General features: G+C 42.7%; 1 protein-coding gene across 1 annotated transcript in view; it reads left to right on the top strand.

Moving 5' to 3' along the window:
• LOC134645332 (amine oxidase [flavin-containing]-like) overlaps nucleotides 1–18,508 on the top strand; it is a 45,924-nt gene extending 27,416 nt beyond the window's left edge. The window contains exons 4-15 of the mRNA XM_063498732.1: nucleotides 957–1,061; nucleotides 1,182–1,273; nucleotides 2,294–2,435; nucleotides 3,547–3,696; nucleotides 5,388–5,547; nucleotides 11,054–11,150; nucleotides 11,597–11,650; nucleotides 11,736–11,793; nucleotides 11,882–11,979; nucleotides 13,873–13,984; nucleotides 14,747–14,809; nucleotides 15,246–18,508. Of these exons, the coding sequence (XP_063354802.1) occupies nucleotides 957–1,061; nucleotides 1,182–1,273; nucleotides 2,294–2,435; nucleotides 3,547–3,696; nucleotides 5,388–5,547; nucleotides 11,054–11,150; nucleotides 11,597–11,650; nucleotides 11,736–11,793; nucleotides 11,882–11,979; nucleotides 13,873–13,984; nucleotides 14,747–14,809; nucleotides 15,246–15,401 (1,287 nt within the window). The 3' untranslated portion in view covers nucleotides 15,402–18,508. The remainder of the gene's footprint in view (nucleotides 1–956; nucleotides 1,062–1,181; nucleotides 1,274–2,293; nucleotides 2,436–3,546; nucleotides 3,697–5,387; nucleotides 5,548–11,053; nucleotides 11,151–11,596; nucleotides 11,651–11,735; nucleotides 11,794–11,881; nucleotides 11,980–13,872; nucleotides 13,985–14,746; nucleotides 14,810–15,245) is intronic.
• The last annotated feature ends 3,373 nt before the right edge of the window (nucleotides 18,509–21,881 follow it).

The following is a 21,881-nucleotide window of genomic DNA, read 5'->3' as shown; positions in this document are numbered from 1 at the left end:
TTCTGTTTCTGTAATATTTATGCATTAATAATGATTTTCTATAATACTGAGAGAGTTTTGCAAGGAGAAAAAAAAGAGATATTGCTACAAATTTGACATTAGACTAGCTCAGTAACTGATTTACCTTTAACCATGACAAGAAGATTTTAGGGCTACATAACAGCTGGACAGTTACAGCTGCATTGCTGGACAATGAAATGAACAACTAAACACTTTTGATATTTGTTTTGTTTTGTTTTTTTCCTTTGGCTCTATTACAGTGGTATCACATTACACAACACAATAAGTTAAGAGAATGTAAATAATAGGAGCCATTATTAGTTCAATACAGCTGCAGACAGCTGCAGTGTCTCTGAGCTAGCAGCTCTGTGAGGCTGAGGGCATTTCAACAAACAGTTTGTGTTTAATGGGGCTTGAAATAAATGTCCTTGTCAAGCTAAATGCCGTATTACGGGAGGGATTATTTGAGGTTACATCAACACGTAGCTAAGAGACCATTGCTAGAAAGCAACAAAAATTCATCTCTAGTTACAATTGTGTTTTAGAAACCAAAACACAATTAAGTGACCTTGATAGTTTTGAAACCACTGCATCTACCCCTGACTGTCACCTCTGTATTTGTATGTCTTTGTATGTGATCGAGAAATGCAGGAATAAACCAGAACAGGCATAAAAACTATGGCTTTGGATTATGGCTACTCTTATCACATTTAATGATTCAGTATCTTTGATTCAGTTGTAAACATTGCACAAGCTATTACTCCACTTTCCCCACCACTCTTCAAACTGCTTTCACAGTCAGTTAGAGGTCAGCTGAAACAAATCTTTAATGGCAAACGCTGAAATGTTGTTCTTTAAATGCTGCCATCATTAACCATTGCTTATAAAAGCTGTGCTTATTTGATGATTGAAGAATATTGTTTTGGTGATGATGGTCGCAATCATGTGTCCAACAGGGAAAGTCTTACCCGTTCAAAGGCTCCTTGCCTCCCATGTGGAACCCCATCGCTTTGATGGACTTCAACAACCTCTTTAGAACAATGGATAAGATGGGCGAGGAGGTAAAGCAGTTCTCACTGTTAATGAGTATTCTTATTAATACACATTATATATTGGTTTACTGGACAGGTTGCACACCTGCTACATGCCTGACTCATGCTGAACATCCTCCTGCATTTCAGATTCCCAGAGAGGCTCCCTGGAGAGCTCCCCATGCTGAGGAGTGGGACAAGATGACCATGCAGGAACTCTTTGAAAAACTCTGCTGGACCAGGTAACATGTTCAAAATGTTTCCCGTTTGTGCAGAGAATAGGTCTAGCTATTCATCCTGTTATCTCTGAACGTTTATATCCAGGGTAAAGTTGTATTGCTAAATCATATGACATTTCAATTCAATTCAGTTTTATTTATATAGCGCCAAATCACAGCAACAGTCTCCTCGAGGCGCTTTATATTATAAGGTAGACCCTACAATAATACACTCAGACTCAAATGTTGAAGGTGGTCTCTTACAAAAGCTTTATTTCTCTTACAAAAGTTATATTTGTTGTTTTGTTTTCTAATACCTGAAATCAGTCAGCGAGGCTAGGTTATAAGCTAATGGTAGCAAGGTCAGTTAGCAAGGTATCTCATAGGGTGCATGGATGCAGCATTCTGCACAATTCCACACTTACTTCCAGAGCTGGAAGTAAAATTAACCAAAGAGCACATCATGCTATTTCCAATAAAATGATCTAAAAGGCTCCAACACCACAGTCACAGTTAAGAGGTCCAGTTCAGTGACTCAAACTTGCAGAGGTGGAAATGGTTACAGCTTCCTGTGTCAGCACTAATGAGAATAATAATCCTCATCCCGGCAAAAACTTTGAAAACTGATGCTGAAGGTTTTTGGTGGAGAAGCTTCAGTATATGATGCACTGTGAGTGAGAATGTTTTTGATAATCTAATTACGGTGTAAATTTAAAATATGCAGCTTATAAAAAGTAAATTACATTTTTGTAACAACATAGAAACAACAGTCCTGCAATAATTAAATGATTGTACTGCTCCAGTGTTTGAATTAACCCTGTAATGAATCCTATATTAAACTAAAATAAAACTTTAGTTCAACTTTGAAACTACTCAAATGTAGATTACATGCAAGTCTCTGCTGGAAAAGCAGGATAAGCAAACAGAAATCCCTGACATGGTGATTTATTTGTGCTTTGTTCACACTCTTACAGAATATAAAGAATGCGACTGGGGTACATGCAGTATTTAAAGACTTCTTACCTTCCATGTAATCCCTCCCAGAACTGCTCGTCGCTTCGCCACACTGTTTGTCAACGTGAACGTGACCTCTGAACCCCACGAGGTGTCGGCTCTCTGGTTCCTCTGGTACGTCAAACAGTGCGGAGGGACAATGAGGATCTTCTCCACCACTAATGGAGGACAGGTATATCTGCACAAAATTATACCTACTGATTCAGAACAACAGACTGAAAGAAGACAAAGGATTTTTTTTATATCTATGTGAGCAAACAGAATACTCTCTCAGCTTTCCATTAATGCACTACAAAAAAGTACAGACAGCGTAATGGGGGCGTGCCAAGAAGTGGACTTGCGTTCTCTGCCTCTCACACAGATTCATTCAGTGATTCAGAGGAGAAGTGTGAACGTCAGAGGGAGATCCCTCACAGCCCAGTCTCCTTAGTCTGGCCTGAATAAGATGCTGTCCACACAAAAGATGTTTTCTTGGAATACTCAGGGTGTCTTTTCTGCTGCCGTTCCTCAAGCTGAGGGGCCTTGTTGCCATAGCCACAAAGGCTTTGGTAAACAAATGACAAATAGTAGTGCAGTCGGCTCTGTGACCCCTTCCTGTTTGCGCCACATTTAAAGCTTACACGCCTTGTGATTGGTGCATACATAGCGGTGTTTGAAGTATTTACACATAGTCATCTTAAACATATGGATATGCAATTGGTATGCATTGCTTCGAGTGCAGGTTTCCTGCAAAACTGCAAAACTTGTCTTTAGTCAAACAAGACAAGAAGAGGCTCATCTCGTTTCACCGCCCAGGACTGATTTAGGTTTAGCTCGTGCTTTCACAGCGACTGCTTGACAAATTCATCCAAATACCACAGAGGAATGCACACAATGTGTTTCTGGTCAGGGATGAGAGAGATGTTGACACTAACCACATGGAAATGGTCAGCACTGATTTAGTTTTGTATATCGGAGCTTTGACAGCCCAAACCTCTCTCCGCCTCCTCACTTCATCATTCAACATTTGCTGGCCTGGCTTTATGAACGTGTTTCTTTTGAATTAAGATGCAGAAATTTGTAGTGAAGGAAATGAAGGTGGACTGAGGATAACCAGTGCGTATCACCAGGATAAATCAGGGGATTTTATCAGCTTCATTCCAAAATGGGAGTTTATTAGCCTTGCTGAGGGGTACCCAGAGGGGGATCAGAGTCACTTCCACCCAATAGAAATAGAAACCAGTGTTGCTGCATCTGCTCTCCCTGTTGGTGCTCACTGAACTCTGCTCTCTTTGTGTCTCAAGGAGAGGAAGTTTGTAGGGGGTTCGAATCAGGTGAGTCAGTGCATGGCGAGGGAGCTGGGAGACCGAGTGAAGCTGCAGTCTCCAGTCTACAGGATCGACCAGACCGGAGACATGGTCGTGGTGGAGACTGTGGATAAGCAGACCTACAAGGTGAGTTGAGTATATCACCAGTATTTCCTTTGAAGTACTATTCTTTAAGGACACTTTTTATGTCTTTCCTTACATATTCTGCTATAGTCAGGAATATAATATTGATCTGAAAGTGAGCATTTGAAGTCGATTAATGTTTATTAACTGTATCTAGCAGCAGATGATCTCAGAGGTTACAACAAGATGGAGAGAAACTTAAGTATTCCACCTTTGAGCGGAACTTGGCCACAGTGAGAATAAAGTAAAGAGAGGAAAATAGAGGAAGGGCGCTCAGGGCATCTCTGACCAAGGAACAGTTTCCACTTTGCCTCAGTCTGTTTAAAATGAGCTTTGGCCCAGAGACGATGTCAGTGTTTCACCATCATGTTCACATGATAGAGCTTTAACCTGTATTTGTGAACAGTACAGTGTTCATAGACAGTGATTTCCAGAAGTGTTCCCGAGGTCTCCCAGTGATTTCATGAGAATCATGCCTGCTTTTAGTGCAGTGATGCAGCAGGGCCCAAAGATCATGGGCATCCATTATTGATTTTCAGCCTTATCCTTTGCACACAGAAATTCCTCCAGACTCTTGGAATGTTTTGATGATATTATTCTTTTCAGTTTTATGTTGAGGAACATTTTTCTGAAATTGCTCCACAATTTGTAGACACAGTTTTGGGGGTTTTTGCAGAGCATCTCTGAGATGCTCTTTTTATAGCTGGTCATGTCACTTTGAGACATGTCACTGCCATCAAATTCAAAGTGAGCTTTTTGTTTCTGTAAATGATAATAGTAGATTTCTGATATTTTTCTGTATATGTGAATAAAAGATGGCTTTCTGAGATCGGCAAGTCACTGCATTCTGTTTTCATTTACAGTTTATACAATGTCACAACTTTTCTGAAACTGGGTTTGTAGACACAATTGATTAGTTCAGTCCAGAGGTTCCCAACCTTCAAATGGCCCACAAAACAAATAGTCAGAATGACTTTGCTTATATGAATACATCACCGTTAACGATCTGATAAGATAATTAATAATGACGCATTGCTAATGTTTCAGTAGATTCTGAATGCAGGACTTTCCTTTTACTGTTTTCCTGTTACTGCAGCCATGTTTCAAATAACTGTTATAGTGTTTGTTTCATTTTTTATGTATTAGGAAATGAAACAAATGCTATATTTATACATATTTATACACTACATAATGTGAGATAATGCAGTCTTAATATGAAACATCCATGTATCTGTAAAACAGTAACTGCTTCACAGTGTTACTCACAAACTTCACTGCCACTGCTGCTCTTTGGCTGCCATCTACTGGCTGCTTGGAAACCTGCTGCCACATGTTCTTCATGCAAAGCAGCAACTCAACAACAAGCAGTTTATATTATCGGGTTTTGGCATGAAGTGGAAAAAAGCAGTTAAAATGTACATGATCTGTGTTACTTTGTTGATTAGGTTGATTGTTTTCATTTATGGTCAGATGGTCCATCGCAATGAATTATGGGACAGCATTTTCTCCTCTCTTTTCATAAAGGATAGTCCAGTGTATCCTATATTAAAGGAAGCATTGAAGCCCCTTTCCTTAGTATTTGGAGAACTGGAACAGCTCTTACTATGGCTGATGACTAATACTTCTGGGTCACATCTTTCAGTTATAAACGGACTATTGGAACGCACTCTGTACTTTCTCTGTCTCTGTGTTAGGCCAAGTATGTGATCGTGGCCACACCACCTGCTTTGAATCTGAAGATGCACTTCAACCCTGAGCTGCCCCCGCTGAGGAACCAGCTGATCAGCCGTGTTCCCATGGGCTCTGTCATAAAGTGCATGGTCTACTACAGAGAGAACTTCTGGAGGAAAAAGGGTACGCAGGAAGTGAAAACACAGAGAGCGTGAATGCTGTTCAAGATGATGCCATTTCTTTTTTTTCTTTTTCTTTTTTTTTTTTTTTTTTTTTTTTAAACCTGTCCCGTTTGGTTCTTTTGCCATCAGAATTATTGTCTAAAGGCGAAGAAAGATGCCCAACGGATTTACTTTACCAAATGGACCATCCCAGCCTTGCCGTAATGGTCCATTTGATTTACCTTTTATTGTTTATTTTATTTTATTTTATTTTATTTTTTTTACTTGCTAGATACGGGACAGGGGAAAAGAAAAGGGAGAAAGAAAGAGGGGGGAAAAAACAAAACAAAACAAAACAAAAAAACAGCGGAGAAGAGGGACGGGGATAAAGGGCAAAAAACAAAAACCAACAAAATAAGCAGACAAAAAAATACATATATCGATCACTTGGATCACCTGTTGAGAAAGAAAAAAAGAAAACAAGCAGAAGAAAACAAGAGTAATAGAATAAACAACATCACAATGATATATGGGAATATAACACTAAATACTTAATATTAAACATTATTGTGCAGCACGTAAGATCGACAGCGCACAGTGTGCTTTGAGGTAGGAGCCAAAAAGGATGTAGTTTGTGTGTGTGATCACCTGTGTGTACACCTGTGAGCATGAGCGCGCTTGTATTTAAAAGGTTCCTTAATGTAATGATCTGCTAGAGGGTGTGGGGGGCCACAGTCCCATCCTCCAGGGCATGAAGCAGGTATGGAGGAGATCAAAACTCCAGACATCCAGAGGCCCCCAGAACACAAGAGACCAAGGAAGACCAACAGAGGGGCAGCCGCGCCACTGTCCCAGAAAGAGCTGAGGAGAGTCCCAGATGAGGGATCACTCAGCAGCCGCGGAGCAGAAGCCAGGGGGGGTTGCGGTGACGTGCCCGTGAGCTCCGCCGGCAGCCAGCTGTGCCTGAGTGACCGAGCCCCAGGCCGAGAGGCCGAGGGCACCCCACCCCCGAAGTGGCCCGAGCGAGCCCCAGGTTCCAGGCCACGATAAGCAGCCACCAAGGAGTGAGCCGGTGTGTACCCGGACGCCCACCCCCGGACACAAAGAACCACCAACGCATCGATGTCTGAGGGCGTCTGCCACCGGCAGGGGAAGTGGTGGGGGGAGATAGGCCTCCAAACCTTGGAGGGCCTGAGATGTCCCCAGAGAGGTGGCGTCTGATACCCAACCTGACATATAGACACAGACATACAGGCACACTCAAATACAAACATCCATTCCCACCCTCATGCTCTCATAGGCAATTACTCCACACTCAACCAACGTGGAGACAGACATAAAGAGACGCTGTACACACAATCACACTCCCCAAGCGTACTCTAAGAACCGGGTCTAGGTACCCTTGCCCCTGGAGGGGGAAACTGCACCCAGACCCAGGTGGTGTTACCCTTTTCCCTGCAGTGGGGAGAAGCAGACTGCCCCGACTCCGCAGCAGCAGGGAGGCCCCACACACCAGACCCCAGTCGGACGGCCAACTCCTCCTCCTAGCCCCCCCGCTCCAGCAGGCCGCAGAGACCAGGGGTGTGAGAAGACTCCAAACCTCCCTCTACCCGCTCATATGTAGTGTTGATGTATATGTGTTCTAAGGTGCAATTAAAACCATGGAGGGCATGGAGCTACCTGCCAGAGAGCAGCAGGTAAGCGCATAGCCCCTCCTGATAGCCCTCAATGTCTACGTGTATTTAAAATTGAGAGGTGGGCAACAACGCCAGGGGTGAGGTGTACACCCTGATGGTAATTTGGAGTCCGTGTTGTGAGCCCACCCCCAAGATCCTATATGTATGTGTTATGAGAGTGTGAGTAATGTGAATGTCTAAGTTGTGAGATAAAATTGAGGCAGAGGCAGCCAGAAGGGGACAGAGGGGGGGGATGCCTCCTCTGCACCCTGGTGACACACCCCTACCCCAAGGCCCTGCATGTGTGGGTGATTGTGGTGGAGCGGGAAGAGGGAGGCAGCTGGAGATGGGGAGGGAAGAAAGGGAGGGGCAAGTGACCCCTCCCTGGGGCCAGCTCCCCCGCTGACCCCAGTAGGCACCCCCATGCTCTGCAACCCGCCAGGGAAAGGGGGCCCAGGCCCATCCGGACCAGGGCCCAGTGCAGCAGCGCCGCCCGGCCCCACAGAGCCTGGGACAGCCCACCCGACCCCACTACAGAGAAAACTGCACCCACCCCATCATCCACTCATCTTCCAGACTACACAAGACAATAGACGCCCAGGCTGAGATCTTCCTCCACCTCTCCTATATCTCCCCCTCCTGCAGAGAGAATTCCTGAGGAGAGGAAAGCTCCTGCAAGATGTGACAACCTCCCCCACCAGTTGAAGAGTCCCCCAGGTGGCTCGATGCACTGGCGGCGCCCTGCGCCAGGACTGGGCCCCCATATACCCACCCGCCCACAACCCCAGCAACACACCAACCAGGACCCGAGCCCCTGAGGCCCGGCCAGGGCCCCAGCCCAGAGACGGAGCGCCCCCAGAACCTCACGCCCGTCCCGGACCCACCCAGGGGCAGCCAGGCTACCAGGTCAGTAACCCACGTCCGTCAGCACAGACCCTCCCCTAGCCCCGCTGCACGCAGCCACAAGGAAACCGTCACCTAAGAGCCAACAGAGCCCCTAATTGGCCATGACCGCTACCCCGGGTTGAGCCCCCCAAGGAAGATGCTCCTGGGGAGCCCCCCGACGCCCTAAGCCTGTCCCTACCCCCACACCAATCACAACAGTGAAGGTGGGACCAAACTATGACCCCCCACCCCCACTAGGTGATGGAGCTGATCAAAGGAGCCCAGAGCAATTGATCTGATGTGGTGGCAGAGGCTGTATCAAGACTAATGTAATCTAATAGATAATTTCTATACTGGTTAGAATTAAGATTATTTTTATTTTTCCAGTTCATGAGGACTGTTTTCTTGGCTATGCATAGGGCAGTGAAAACCATTTGGGCTATATTCTTTTCTGAAGTGACATTATCTAAGCTGCCCAACAAACACACTAAAGGAGAAGTTGGAATGTCACATTTCAGACACTTCGATAAGTCTTCACATATCTCACGCCAAAACTTCTGAACTGGTGGACAGAACCAAAGAGCATGGATATAATTGTCCGGTGAATTGGTTTGGCAGTGTGAGCAGTTGTTGGTAGACGTAAAGCCCATCTTGAACATCCGATGACCTGTATAGTGCACTCTATGTAGTATTTTGTATTGAATTAATTGAAGACTGGGATTTCTAATTAGATGAAAGGTTTTTAAGCAAATCTGAGACCAGAAGTTTTGGTCTAAGTTAACTGATAAATCCGCTTCCCATTTTGCAATAGGAAGTGATATTGATTCATCTATTTTAGAAAGCATTCTGTATATTTTGGATAGTAATTTGGGGGTTTTAAGAGTAAGAAATTGAACCACACTTAGTGGTGTTTGTAGTTCAACTTGACCCGGTTTAAATTTCTTTTTTACTATGGATTTAATTTGTTGATATTCTAAAAATCTTTTCTTGTTGATCCCATATTGTGTAACTAGTCTGTCAAATGAAATAAATTCTGTTCCTTCTAGTATATGTTCTAAATATTTGATTCCTTTACCACTCCAATCTGAAAAGTTTATCATATTATTGTTTTGTAATATGTCAGGGTTGTTCCAGATAGGTGTACGTTTGCATGGGATTAATGAAGACTCTGTCAACTTCAGAAACTCCCACCATGCTGTCAGAGAGGAGCTAATGTTGACGCTTTTGAAGCATTCATGTCGTTGAATGTTTGAGCTGATAAATGGTAGATCTGAAATCTCTAGATTATTGCAAAGTGCTTGTTCTACATCTAGCCAAGGTTCATCTAAGAGGGTATGTTTTAGCCATCCTGAGATAAATTGGAGCCTGTTGGCTAAGAAGTAGTGCTGAAATTTAGGTAGTTCTAATCCTCCTTTATCCTTGGTCTTTTGTAGTGTTTTTAAGCTTATACGTGGGGGCTTATTTTTCCAAAGGAATTTGGACATATATGAATCTAGAGATCTGAACCAATCTTGTGGCGGTTTAGTTGGGATCATTGAGAATAAATAATTTATTTTTGGTAAGACCATCATTTTTATAGCGGCAACCCTTCCCATGAGTGATATGGGTAGACATTTCCACCTAGCCAGATCGCCTTCTACTTTCTTTAAAAGTGGGATATAGTTTAATTTAGTTAGATCTGCAAGCTTGGGAGAAACATTAATACCTAAATATTTTATATTTCCCGATTGCAGTGGAGTAGAAGAGGAATTATGGAAGGAGCAATTAATCGGAAGGACTGTAGATTTTGACCAGTTAATTGAGTAATCTGATATTCTTGCAAAAGAGTTTATCAATTCAATCACCCCAGAGATATTGGTTTGTGAATTTTGGGGAAAGAGTAGCACATCATCCGCATAAAGGCTGATTTTATGTTCCACGTTCTTGCATTTTATGCCCTTAATTACTGAATTCTGTCTAATTGCTGCTGCTAGTGGTTCAATAAAAATTGCAAACAGTGAAGGGGAGAGTGGGCATCCCTGCCTGGTGCCCCTCAGGAGACAGAAGCTGGAGGATGTCTGGTCATTTGTTCTGACACAAGCTGTTGGGGAATTATATAATATTTTTAACCAGCTGATGAAAGAAGATCCAAAACCAAATTTGTGTAAAGTTGCAAATAGAAATTTCCAGTTAACTCTGTCAAACGCTTTTTCTGCATCTAAAGAAAATATTGTAGTTTCAAGGTTTTTACTGTATGAGTAGTCTATCAAATTAAGTAATCTACGTGTATTTGTTGATGAGTGCCTACCTTTTATGAAACCAGTTTGCTCAGGATGAATTAAGAGGGGGGTTATTTTCTCTAGTCTCTTCGAGAGAGCTTTGCAGATTATTTTAAGGTCTACATTTATAAGGGATATTGGACGATAGCTTGAGGGATATACAGGGTCTTTGCCTGGTTTTAGCAGGAGATTAATGTTTGCAGAATTCATATTTGATGGGAGTCTGCCATTTTCTTTGATTTCCAACAGCGTTCTGTAAAAAATTGGGGCTAAAATCGTCCAGAATTCTTTGTAGAATTCTGCAGGAAAGCCGTCTGGACCTGGAGCCTTATTATTGGGCATACTTATCAGGGCTTCCTGGAGTTCACCTGGTGTCAGTGGCGAATCCAATGCCATTGCTTGAGAGTCTAATAATTTTGGGAGAGTTATGTTGTCTAAAAACTGATCAATTTCCTTTTTAGATGGGTTTATTTGTGGTGAATACAACGTTTTATAGAAATCCCTGAAGATGTTGTTTATTTGTTTCGGGTCATATACTGTATTCCCAGATGAGTCTTGAACAGCACATAGAGTTGTTTTTTCTTTATTTATTTTTAGCTGGTTTGCTAGAAATTGACCGGATTTATTACCATGTTCATAATTTTGTAAGCGTAGTCTTTGTACTAAGAATTTTGATGATGCCATTTCTAACGTTTTATTGTGTCACCAGGTTACTGCGGCAGCATGGTGATTGAGGAGGAGGGCGCTCCCATCGGCCTCACCCTGGATGACACAAAGCCTGATGGGACTGTACCTTGTATTATGGGGTTGGTACAGAGCTTCAAACAGTTCTCTGTAATTGTGTATATTTTGTATTATGATTTCATATTGTACACTACATCGCCAAAAATATTTACCTGCCGCAGGACAGCTTTCAGACCTGAGTTATAAGATTGGTTGGCAAGTGGTTACTGGAGGTTGCCAAATAGCGCTAAGTGATATCAGCAGTCCCAAAGAAGTATACAGTGCTGCACCATGATGCATGCTTTAGTCACTAGCGACCTGTGATTATCAGAGGGTTACTGACTGGCCTGTAGGCTTGTGTCTCAGCTTTACCATCTGACTCTGACCTAGTATTCTAGCATGAGATCCTACACTTATTTCCATACTGTGTAGGACTTGTGCTTGAATGGAGCTAAACACAAGTGATAAAGTCATCCAACCAGCCACACACATGCTCATGTAGTGTTTTCTCTTTTCATTCTCCCCCCAGATTCATCCTTGCCCGAAAGTGCAGAAAGCTCTCAAGCCTGTCCAAGGAAGAAAGGTAGACACCAGTGGACAGAGATGGAAAAAAACTCTCACGAGCTGTGAGATCAGTTTAATCCCAACTCCTGTGTTGTTGTGTTTAGGTTGAGGAGGATCTGTGAGATCTACTCCAAAGTGCTGGGCACAGATGAGGCTTTGCATGTGAGTTTGGGTGCAGAGTGGTACACAGTCATGCGGATACTGTAGAATCCCTTGACTGACTGCTCATGTGTCTGCTTGTTTCCTGCAGCCGGTGCACTATGAGGAGAAGAACTGGTGTGAAGAGGAGTACTCTGGAGGCTGCTACACAGCCTATTTCCCCCCAGGAATCCTTACTCAGTTTGGCAGGTGAGTCTCTCTCTCTCACACGTGTACACTAGGGCTGCCACGATTAGTCGACTAGTCACGATTACGTCGACTATCAAAATCGTCGACGACTGATTTAATAGTCGGCGCGTCGTTTGAAGCTTTGTAAGATCACAAAAGACGCAGAAATAAGTAGTAGGATTTAAGAGTGTAATAACAGACTGAAACAGAAGATGGCAGCACTGCATGTACAAGGATGCCAGCTGCCGTTAAACCCCGAAGAAGAAGTAGCTCTGTCCCAGAATTCATAGCGCAGCCCAGCTCAGTTTCCAACAATTGCGGCAGCTAGTTAGTTTTAATATTACTTTCTTATTCTTTCTGGGTCACAAAATAAACGTTTAACATATTTTCAGGCGAGAATGTAACTGTGTAAACATCAAACATCTGCTCAGTTTATCAACACACCACATATTTTCAAAAGCGCTCCGACGTTTTCGGAGACGTCTGTTACCCACTAGCTCGATAGCTAGCCGGGGGCAAGGCTCACTAGAGCCCGTGAGAACACCGGACTCCCGGCAAATCGTTTTCAAACCCACCGCCGCCTTTCGCTACTCAGGTTAAACATGATATATAAATCACTTAGATAACTTAAAATGTTACTGTTTGGCTTTTTTTTAGTATTTTATTTGTTCCTGAGTAAATCGGTTTGGCTGAGATTAAAGTTATAGTTTTTACACAGCTGAATAAACGTCAAGCAGGCAACTGATTATCAGAAGTGTGAGATGCTCGAGAATATACTCCGGTGTCCTGTTATATTTTAGATAGCAAGGAGTTTATTAAACTTCACCGAAACAATCTGCAAATTTCATTAAAATTTAATAAACTATCATCTTGTCTTTATTTTTAGTTAGCACATACCCTAAACACTTAAAGCTGTAAGCTAATGATAGTTATATAAGAGCAGATGCATGCTGGTGCAATAAGCTGTACGTTTTACGTCCAATGGATGCATGATCTGATTAGTCGACTAATCACAAAAATAATCGGTGACTAGTCGACTATCAAAATAATCGTTTGTGGCAGCCCTAGTGTACACACACAAAAAATAAACATAAATATGAAAGTGTGATCTTTTCATTTCAATTGACCTAATTTATTTGAATGTGTCAGCTGCTGGATATTAATGGCTGATATATGTTTCAGCAGGATTTGTGCTTATTTCTGCAAATTAGCGCCACTTCTCCTCCATGAAATGAACCTGCCTTCCTGTGCAGGGCTTCAGAGGGGACTCACTGAGATCACAACACTTTGTGTTGGATAATTATGTTTACCACACAAGCAATACTGTGATCTCATATTTCATCTGAATGATGTTATTGCAATGTTTTTTGCTGCATTTCATGGGTTTTATTGGAGTGTGCTTGTTGTACAGATCCTGGTGCATATGTTCACTATTAGAGTTTTGTTAACCTCCATATGAAAAACTGAAACTCCTTGTTAATCGTCATGGGGACCATATTTCACTGAGATGTGTAAATGTCCTCACCAGATGTGCAAATGTGTTGTCACTCACAATGAAAAGTAAGCTGGAGTTGGAAACCTAACATTGTGCTTTTTTATACAGAGTAACTTGTTTCACATACCGGGTGGCCCTGCAATAAATAGAGTCAAAGCAAAAGTCCTTTCTTTGGTTCTTTAACGTTGAGCACAGTGGGGGTGGGAAGATTAATCCAAAGGAAATGCACTTTGTGTTATATAATCCCATATTGCACTTATTCAGGTGAGATGATTTTTTTAAATGAAGTGAATGCATGCTAAAGCTCAGAGGTCAGTACAATGCTGGTGCATACATTAAAAAAATAAAACAGTGTTTAAAACCCGTAAATCAGTTTAACCTCTGAAGCCTCTCCTGTTTCTCTCTTTTTTGCTCTTCAGAGTGCTGAGAGAGCCGGTGGGCAAGTTGTACTTTGCGGGCACAGAGACGGCCACCGAATGGAGTGGCTACATGGAGGGGGCCGTACAAGCTGGAGAGAGAGCAGCCAGAGAGGTCAGAGAGCATTAAAGTACCTGCTTTTCACTGCTACGTGTTAGCAAATACCAGTTCTTACCAGTTTAAACACCCTTAGAGGCAGGTTACTTATATATACCAGGTGGAAACCACTTAAATCATGCAGCTGGCACACCTATTAGTCACACCTCAGCCTGCTCCTGGTGTTGCTCAGCCAGCAGTGCTGGGGGGTCAGCTGATATCAAATCATGACATCCTCGCCTTTTCTCCCCTCTCATTTATGTCTGAGCACAGCTGACTGAAACAAACCATAGAATCAAAATGGTCCTCCTCACTCAGTCTTCTTACTTAGAAGCTAAATCTCTCTTTAAGACACTCGCCTGCTGCTTGCAGTTTATGTCCTTCTTCCAAGGCATTAACATTAGGTTTGGTTTCCTAAGATACTCCCCCATGTGTTCATGTTCCTCCATGTTTCTTAGCTCTGGCTCTGCTGCAGAGTAGGTCAGTTACAGTAAAGGCCAGTCAAGTCTGAGTAGATTATCTGAGTGCATTAAACATAAACATACACTTATTCTTCTTTTTATTACCTAAGTTAAGTTGCTGTGTCGTGTTGTGTTGTATGTAGTGCCAACGTGGGACAGTTCCCCAATTTCATTGTGCTATTGTACTATGTACGACTGTGCAATAATAATAAAGAGATATCTTATTAACATCACCCAAACTCAAATGTGTATCATGTTTAAAATTTAGACTGTAAATTTTGATAAGTCTTTGACTGACACCACCAATGTCTTTTCGCAGGTCATGTGTGCGATGGGTAAACTCCAACCTAATCAGATCTGGCAACCTGAGCCCGAGAACGATGTAAGAGAAGTCCTTATGCACCAAATTACAAGTTGGCTTTTGATAAAAAATGAACAGTCAGTGGAGAAACACTCTGAAATCTTTCGTCATGAATCCAAAACACTTTTTACCATAAATGATACTGTGAAAAAGATCATCCTGTAATAAATTAGAAAAAAACTACCAGGTGAGACCATAATGTTTCTTGGGGTTGTAAACCAAGAGAGGTCATTTTCTCCCTAGCTTTCTATACAATCATTTGCAAGCAGAGGAGTTGCCCCCTGCTGGTCATGTAAAAAAAAAAAATGCAGGTTTAAGACACCTATGCATTGTTTACACATTTTGGACCCAAGATTACATAAGTTGTATATTGCCAAATCATCTATCAAGTGTCTAGTTAATATCATGCACATGAAAAAGGCAGATATCTGATATCATCATTCCCTCCGTCCTGCAGGAAATCCGGGCACTCCCGTTTGTCACCACCTTCTGGGAGAGAAACCTGCCTTCGGTTGATGGTTTCCTCAAGTTCTTAGGAGTCTCCACATTCCTGTCTGCTGCCGCCGCAGCTGGCCTGGTGGCCTACAAGAAGGGCATCATCCCCCGGAGTTAAACCACCCTGTCGTCTCACTCCTCCACATCTCAAGGGAACACGTCTCAATAGACACTTGTGTACTTCTAGTGCACTACTTTATGGGCCCAAACTACAGAGTAGTGACCTACATAGGGTATACGTTGTTTTTTGAGAAACACCGTGATGTAAGAAGGACTGCTCAGCTCATGCAAAACACTAACACACTGTTACTCTGTCCACAAATGAAAGAGAGAACGAAGCAGGTGAGAAGGGCCGACTGAAAGGTGTTTGAGAGGAGTGACGAAAGCCTAACTTCAGTTTAAAAAATCCAGACTCAGATTGTGAAACCAATGAAGGAAAAAAGATCAGAATCAGTTCGTAAGGGGAAACCTACTCTGTCATTATTATTATCCCATACACTGCCAATGAAATCCACTGTGTCGATTATATGTGAGTTTTTAAAAGTCGCCATGCTTACTGTGTGTATGAGCCTCGTCTGTGATGCATGCTTCGGTGAGCATGCATTCGTGAGCGTGTGGTCATCAAAGTTTCCGTACAAAGTGTGCGAGCGCGTGTGCATGAGTTTCCACTGTGTGTCTAATTACCTCTGCTGATTTTAGGTGCTGATTTATTCTGGCCAAGCAGCTGTAGCTGTTTGATGAAATCCAGTGACTTCAGAAGAGAAAAGAGTCAGTATAGTGACACTGTCCACATAGAAAATCACAGAGGAGGTTCAAGGACAAGTGGGGGGAGGGGCTTTTTCTGTCAGCAAATCCCATGAAAACACAAATGAATAGTGAATTTTAGCATTGTCTTTGTAGCTAAAGCCAGATGTGAGTCGCAACCCTAAAGTGAATTGGTACTGCGTGAAATGGGTTTCGCTGTTTCTCTTGAATTTAAATTTTATTTACATCCCAAAGCTCAAATTATGTGCCCTAATATGAATCCTAATATGTAGCCTAATAATGTCATATTAGGGCACCAAAAGTGTATTATTCCCAATGAGCGATCTGTGCAGTTGAAGGCTGGCTCCAAAACCGGGTTAGTCCTCACAGACTCCTGTGTTAAGATGTCTAGGTTTCCACCTGAAAAGCCTGGTGCAGTCTTTGTAGCTAATTGTCTCCTTCATGGTAACTCCTTTCATATAAATCCTCTGTTTAAACTATAGTAAGTCTTAGGTATCAGCAAACACAGGCTACCAAATATGCCCACCAAAAATTAAGACGGTGCCAGTCTAAGTACTGAACCCATAAATTTAATTGGTAATCCATAAACTAATGGTGACACTTCTCAGTTATAGTTCCTTGTTGTTTTTGTATAAATCGACCAGGAGTGACCTTGAATGCTTCAGGCTTATAGAAAAAAAACGACTGGTGTGCATCAGAAGTTAGTGCGGGTGGTCTCTCCCTGTGCAACTAAACTTATAAAAACCCAGAAACTGTTCTGATTGCCTTCAAACCACAACTTTATTGATATATGCTGAGGTGTCAAAACTCATCATCAAGGCTACAAAGGGGATGTCGTCAGTGTCTCTTTATGGAGTAAAGAGTTAAAGTTTATCCAGACTGAACACAGAGCAGGTACAGATGTTCAACGAATAGTTATGTTTTCTATATTTTTAATCTTCAAGTATACCAAATTTTTCATAGCCATAGATAAAAGTGTGCACGTTTTATTAATAAGAGCTCAGAAGTGAGGCTAGAAGGTGAATGCAGCTTAGCTTTTTGTGACTTCTCAAACAATCTAGTTTTTTCCTGTAGTTTCCCTCCTATGTGTATGCAAACTCTTACAGCACCATGTTTAGTAGTTTCTCTTCAACAGGAACTCTAGGCTCATGTACATAAGCCAGGAAGTGGTAAGACAGACCAGTTCACTGTTAGTATTTGTGGGATTTGTTGACAGACAAAAAGAAAAACTCATCCTAAGAATGAGAAGAGTCAGCCTTATTCTTTTAATGGAAATGTAGTGGTGTCCAGCTGCTAGTGTGGTAATCTGTCGGTCAGTATGACGGAAGTATTTGAATGTATTTTCCTCACACTAGATAATACATGCATGGTGGTTTTGCTAAGGTAATCACATTTTTCACTTGTGTATTTTTACCTTTTCACATTCACACTTCAGATAAACACAATCCCACCGGCTCTAAGGCGTCCTTGTAACAAGTGTTTTGATCTGTTTAGGAAAAATGAAACTGTGTCTTTTAGACTGTGAAGGTTCTCAGTCATCCAGGTCATCGTAGTCAAACGATGACGTTTTAGAGAAAACTTTAAAGAAATGACATTCGCGCTGTAAAACTGACTCGCTGCAGCAAAGGTTTAACTACTGGCCGCTCAGCAAGCAGTGGCACAGCAATCATGTGTCCGGGTAAAATCATGTGTCGGGGGTGTAGATGTGAAAGCCAACCTGCTGCACAGTCCTCTGTGTGCAGCTCTTTATGCCCATCACAAGAATCATGCTGTTCTTGTCCCAAAGATGTTTGTGAGTGTAGTTTATCTGTTGTGCCTTAATGGAAATCATAACGTTTTTGTCATTTTATCGCAAGTGCCTGTGACTCTGACACTCTCAGCCCTCATCCCTCTTTCCCTTCCCCGCCTGCTCCTGAGGTGAGAGGTCAGATGGACCAGGTCATCGCTTCAAGGCATCATCTGCTCTCATTAACAGGGGTCAGCAATTTGTTCAAGTGCATCCAAAACCTTTCATTTTTAAAGTTCCCCTTACCTGAGTTATGTCCTCACTGCAAACTTGACTCAGGTAAAGCCGGGTGTAAAAACACAGCATCAGAGCTCAGACTGTTGAGGTGATCCCTCTGCTTATCTCTGTGTCCGTGTGTGCTTTGTGTTGTGCCTGCAGCGCTTCTTCCCTCGTTGTGGTGTCCCTCTCCCGTCTGACCCTCAGTCCCAGTGCAGGTTTTGTGCAGTTCTAGAAGTAATGATTGAATAATAATGTCACTTTTTGAACCATCACTAAAAGTGTTTGAGTTTATGGTTGGCTGAACAAACAAAGCCAGCAAATTCCATCCACCCTGTAAAAAAAAAAACAACAACAAAAAACTACAGCACTCACAACAAACCATCAGCAGACGTGATGCAGCAGCGTTATTCATTATGGGGGTTTTCTGGAGACCCACCACCCCCTCCCTTTGTCCCTCTGTGCCTTCTTAACTATTCCTGTGACCTGCTCTTTGATGTCTTTGATTCCTCATACAAAGCTGGTGATATTTAACAAAATGTGAAATAAATCTTTTACTCGTCTTAACCTGATTTATTCTGGTGTCGTGTGTGTATTATAAGCAATGTTCCCTCTAAGCTGCGCGCGTGCACAATTGCGCACTGCTGGCACGGTCTCTGCGCACAGAAAATCTGCGTTGCGCACAGAAAAAAAAATCTAACCTGAATTGAAATTAAAATTAATACTTTAACAATTCTGTTTTGCAGTGTTAGTCAGTGACTGGCTGCTCCCGCATGGGATTAGAACGATGTCACCTTATCCCATAGTCCAGCCAATAATGCGATTCACATTCGTATATACGCAGCTAATCAATGTCGTTGACAGGCTATGACAGCGTCCTTATGTGCCGACACCGGTGTTTTAGCTAGCAAAGCGGCGTGGCTGATGTGGAGTGAAGCCACGTTAATGACAAAGTGTACAACCATTGGAGATGTGAGCAGGACAGACGGAACAATTGACGGGAAAAGTGTGGACTTTATACCAGTTTTTAAATTGTGTTGATAGGCCACGTAAAACCAGAGTTATGATAAAAATATATGCAATGTTTTGTTTTCTTACTGAATACTATCGTTTTTTATATTTATTGCGGGAAGAAACGGTAAAAACGGCGTTTTATGAGGAAAACGCTCGAGGCACTCTCTGCCTGTGAGCAAAACCAACACCAAAAAACCCCACCCTTTCCTATTGGCCGAATAATGTACTATGTCGACCAATCAAAAAATGACATGGCAACATGGCATCAGAAGAATAAAATCCCAGTTCCAAAAAAGGACACTGTGTGATTTGTAAATAAAACCCGAATTCAATGATTTGCAAACAAGAGAACATAGATGACATATCAAATGTTTTAGCTGAGTCAGTGTGCCATTTTAAGAAAAATAAAAGCTCATTTTGAACTTGATGGCAGTACCTGGTTTAAAAATAGTTGAGACGGGGCAACAAAAGGCAGGAAAATTAAGTAGTGCTAAAAAGAAGGTTAGGTTAAATAGCATCAGATCAGTAACATGACTGGAGTGTAAAAAGAGCGTTTCAGAGCGGCACAGCTTCTCAGAAGCAAAGGTGGATGGAGGTTTACCAATCTGCAAAAACCTGCCTGTACAAATTATGGAACAATTCAGAATAATATTCCTCAACATAAAATTGAATGTGGAGAAATCTGTGTGTGCAGGGGACAAGTCTGACAATCAGTATTGGATGTCTGTGAACTGAAGTGAAAACAGATGTGATTCTGTCATGAAATTCACTGCATGGGCTCAGGAACACGTCCAGAAATCACCAGCTGTGAACACATTTCACTGTGCCAAATACAGGAACAAATCCACTTACTACCGGCTATGCGGACCAAGTTCTTGCAACAGTTGTATGAGGATCTAATGGCCCATTGCAATGGGCCAAACACAACATACTCCCAAAGCACCCTCCACAGGACACTCCAAGGGACACAGTTGAATGCCTTCTCCAAGTCCAAAACACACATCTCCCTCAGAATGCTGTTGAAGCTCTGCCCGAGGTGTGCGCTGAAGACCTCAAGGACTGGGATCTCTGCTGGGCTTTCCCAGCACACCCTCACTGTATGTTTAGGCTTGAGTGTCCAGAACATTTCGCCGCAGGTCTATTGATATGATTACAAAATTGATCATCGACCTGCGGCCTAGAGCGTCCTGGTGCCATGTGCATTTATGGACATTCTTATGTTCAAACATTGTGTTGGTTATGGCCAAACTGTGGTTTGCAGAGAAGTCCAACAACAAAACACCACTTGGGTTCAGATCCGGGAAACCGTTCCTCACTATCAAACCCCTGCAGGTCTCACTGTTGTTGCCCAAATGAGCATTAAAGTCTCCCAGTAGGACAACAGAGTCACCAGGTAGAGCAACCTCCAGCACCCCACCCAGGGACTCTAAGATGGCCGGCTATTCTGAACCGCCACTCGGCGCATAAGCGCAGACAACAGTCAGGAACCATTCCGCTACCAGAAGGCGCAGGGAACAAACCCTCTCGTCCACTGGGAGAAACCCCAACGTACAGGTAGCAAGCCGAGGGGATATTAGGATACCCACACCAGAGAGGTGACATTGCATGTTCCAATTGCCAGTCTTGGTAGCCGAGGCTCAATCAGCCAGGGCCTCCACTCCTGGCCGCGCTCTGCACCTACGGTGCCTCCTGTGGGTGGCGGGCCCGCAGGAAGATGGGCCCATGTCCCTTTTTCAGGCTGTGCCTGGTCAGGCCCCATGGACTAAGGCATGGTCACCAGATGCTCGCCCTCAGGCACCTTCCCTGGGCCTGCCTCCAGGGCGGAGCCCCAGTAACCCTATCCCGGGCAGGGTGAACTGTTCCCTTGGTGGTCTTCTCATAGGGGTCTTCTGAATCGTTCCTTGTCTGGTCCCTTTGTCAGCATTCTTTGACATTTTAAGGCTTTGTTACCAAACTCATGTTGGGCCTCTGCTGCTCTGCTGACAAAACACCACACTGTGCACACCTCTGTTTCCCACTGAAGCAGTGCATAGTGAACACTAAAGATTGAGGATATAGCTGGAGCTTATCCTGCATATCAAATATTACAGACACGTTTGGAGATTAAAACACTTCCTGCTATGTCATGGTCACTTTCCCACCGACTCCTTTGGTCTGTAGTGCTTTGTAGTCCCTCACCTGTCCACCACATTCATACAGCCACCAGCACAGCATTCTCCACAAATACACATCATCATTTAATGTAACAGGAATTTTCAGGAAAATAATTTAGTGTTGGATTTTTTCCAAAACATCAAAATGCCAAGGACTGATTAAATTGCTTCCCTAGGAGCTGTTATAATATATAATAATACTACCTAACCCAGTCTTCAGATGCTTTAAGAATACAGGCACTGTTTTCATCGAGTATAGTGCCACACAATGAGGAATTTTAATAATTTTAAAAGACAGAATACAGCATCACTGATACATTACAAGAACACAATTCACACTGTGTGATCAGAGAGTTACTGCTGATGCTGTATTGGACTGCATTTGTTACAGTCCTGGGCCTGTGGCCCAGTGTTTTGATTTTGTATTATTGTTTATTTGTCTGTTTTCTTCTTGGTTCATGGTTACTAGTGTTTTGGTTTCTGTTCTGTATTTCTTAGCTTGTGGATTTGAACACCCCTGACAATAATAACGGTGACAGGACAGTAATAACTTATTTTATCCGATAAATAAACACTTTAAAGTTGAAGTTTTTTGTATATATTGTTGGGATTAAATTATTTGAAGTGCCTCAATTCTATGCTTTAAATTAACTAAAATGCCATA

The sequence above is a fragment of the Pelmatolapia mariae genome, linkage group LG16_19 (assembly GCF_036321145.2).
Source record: "Pelmatolapia mariae isolate MD_Pm_ZW linkage group LG16_19, Pm_UMD_F_2, whole genome shotgun sequence".
Classification (NCBI taxonomy): domain Eukaryota; kingdom Metazoa; phylum Chordata; class Actinopteri; order Cichliformes; family Cichlidae; genus Pelmatolapia; species Pelmatolapia mariae.
This window is presented reverse-complemented; position numbering and strand designations above follow the sequence as displayed.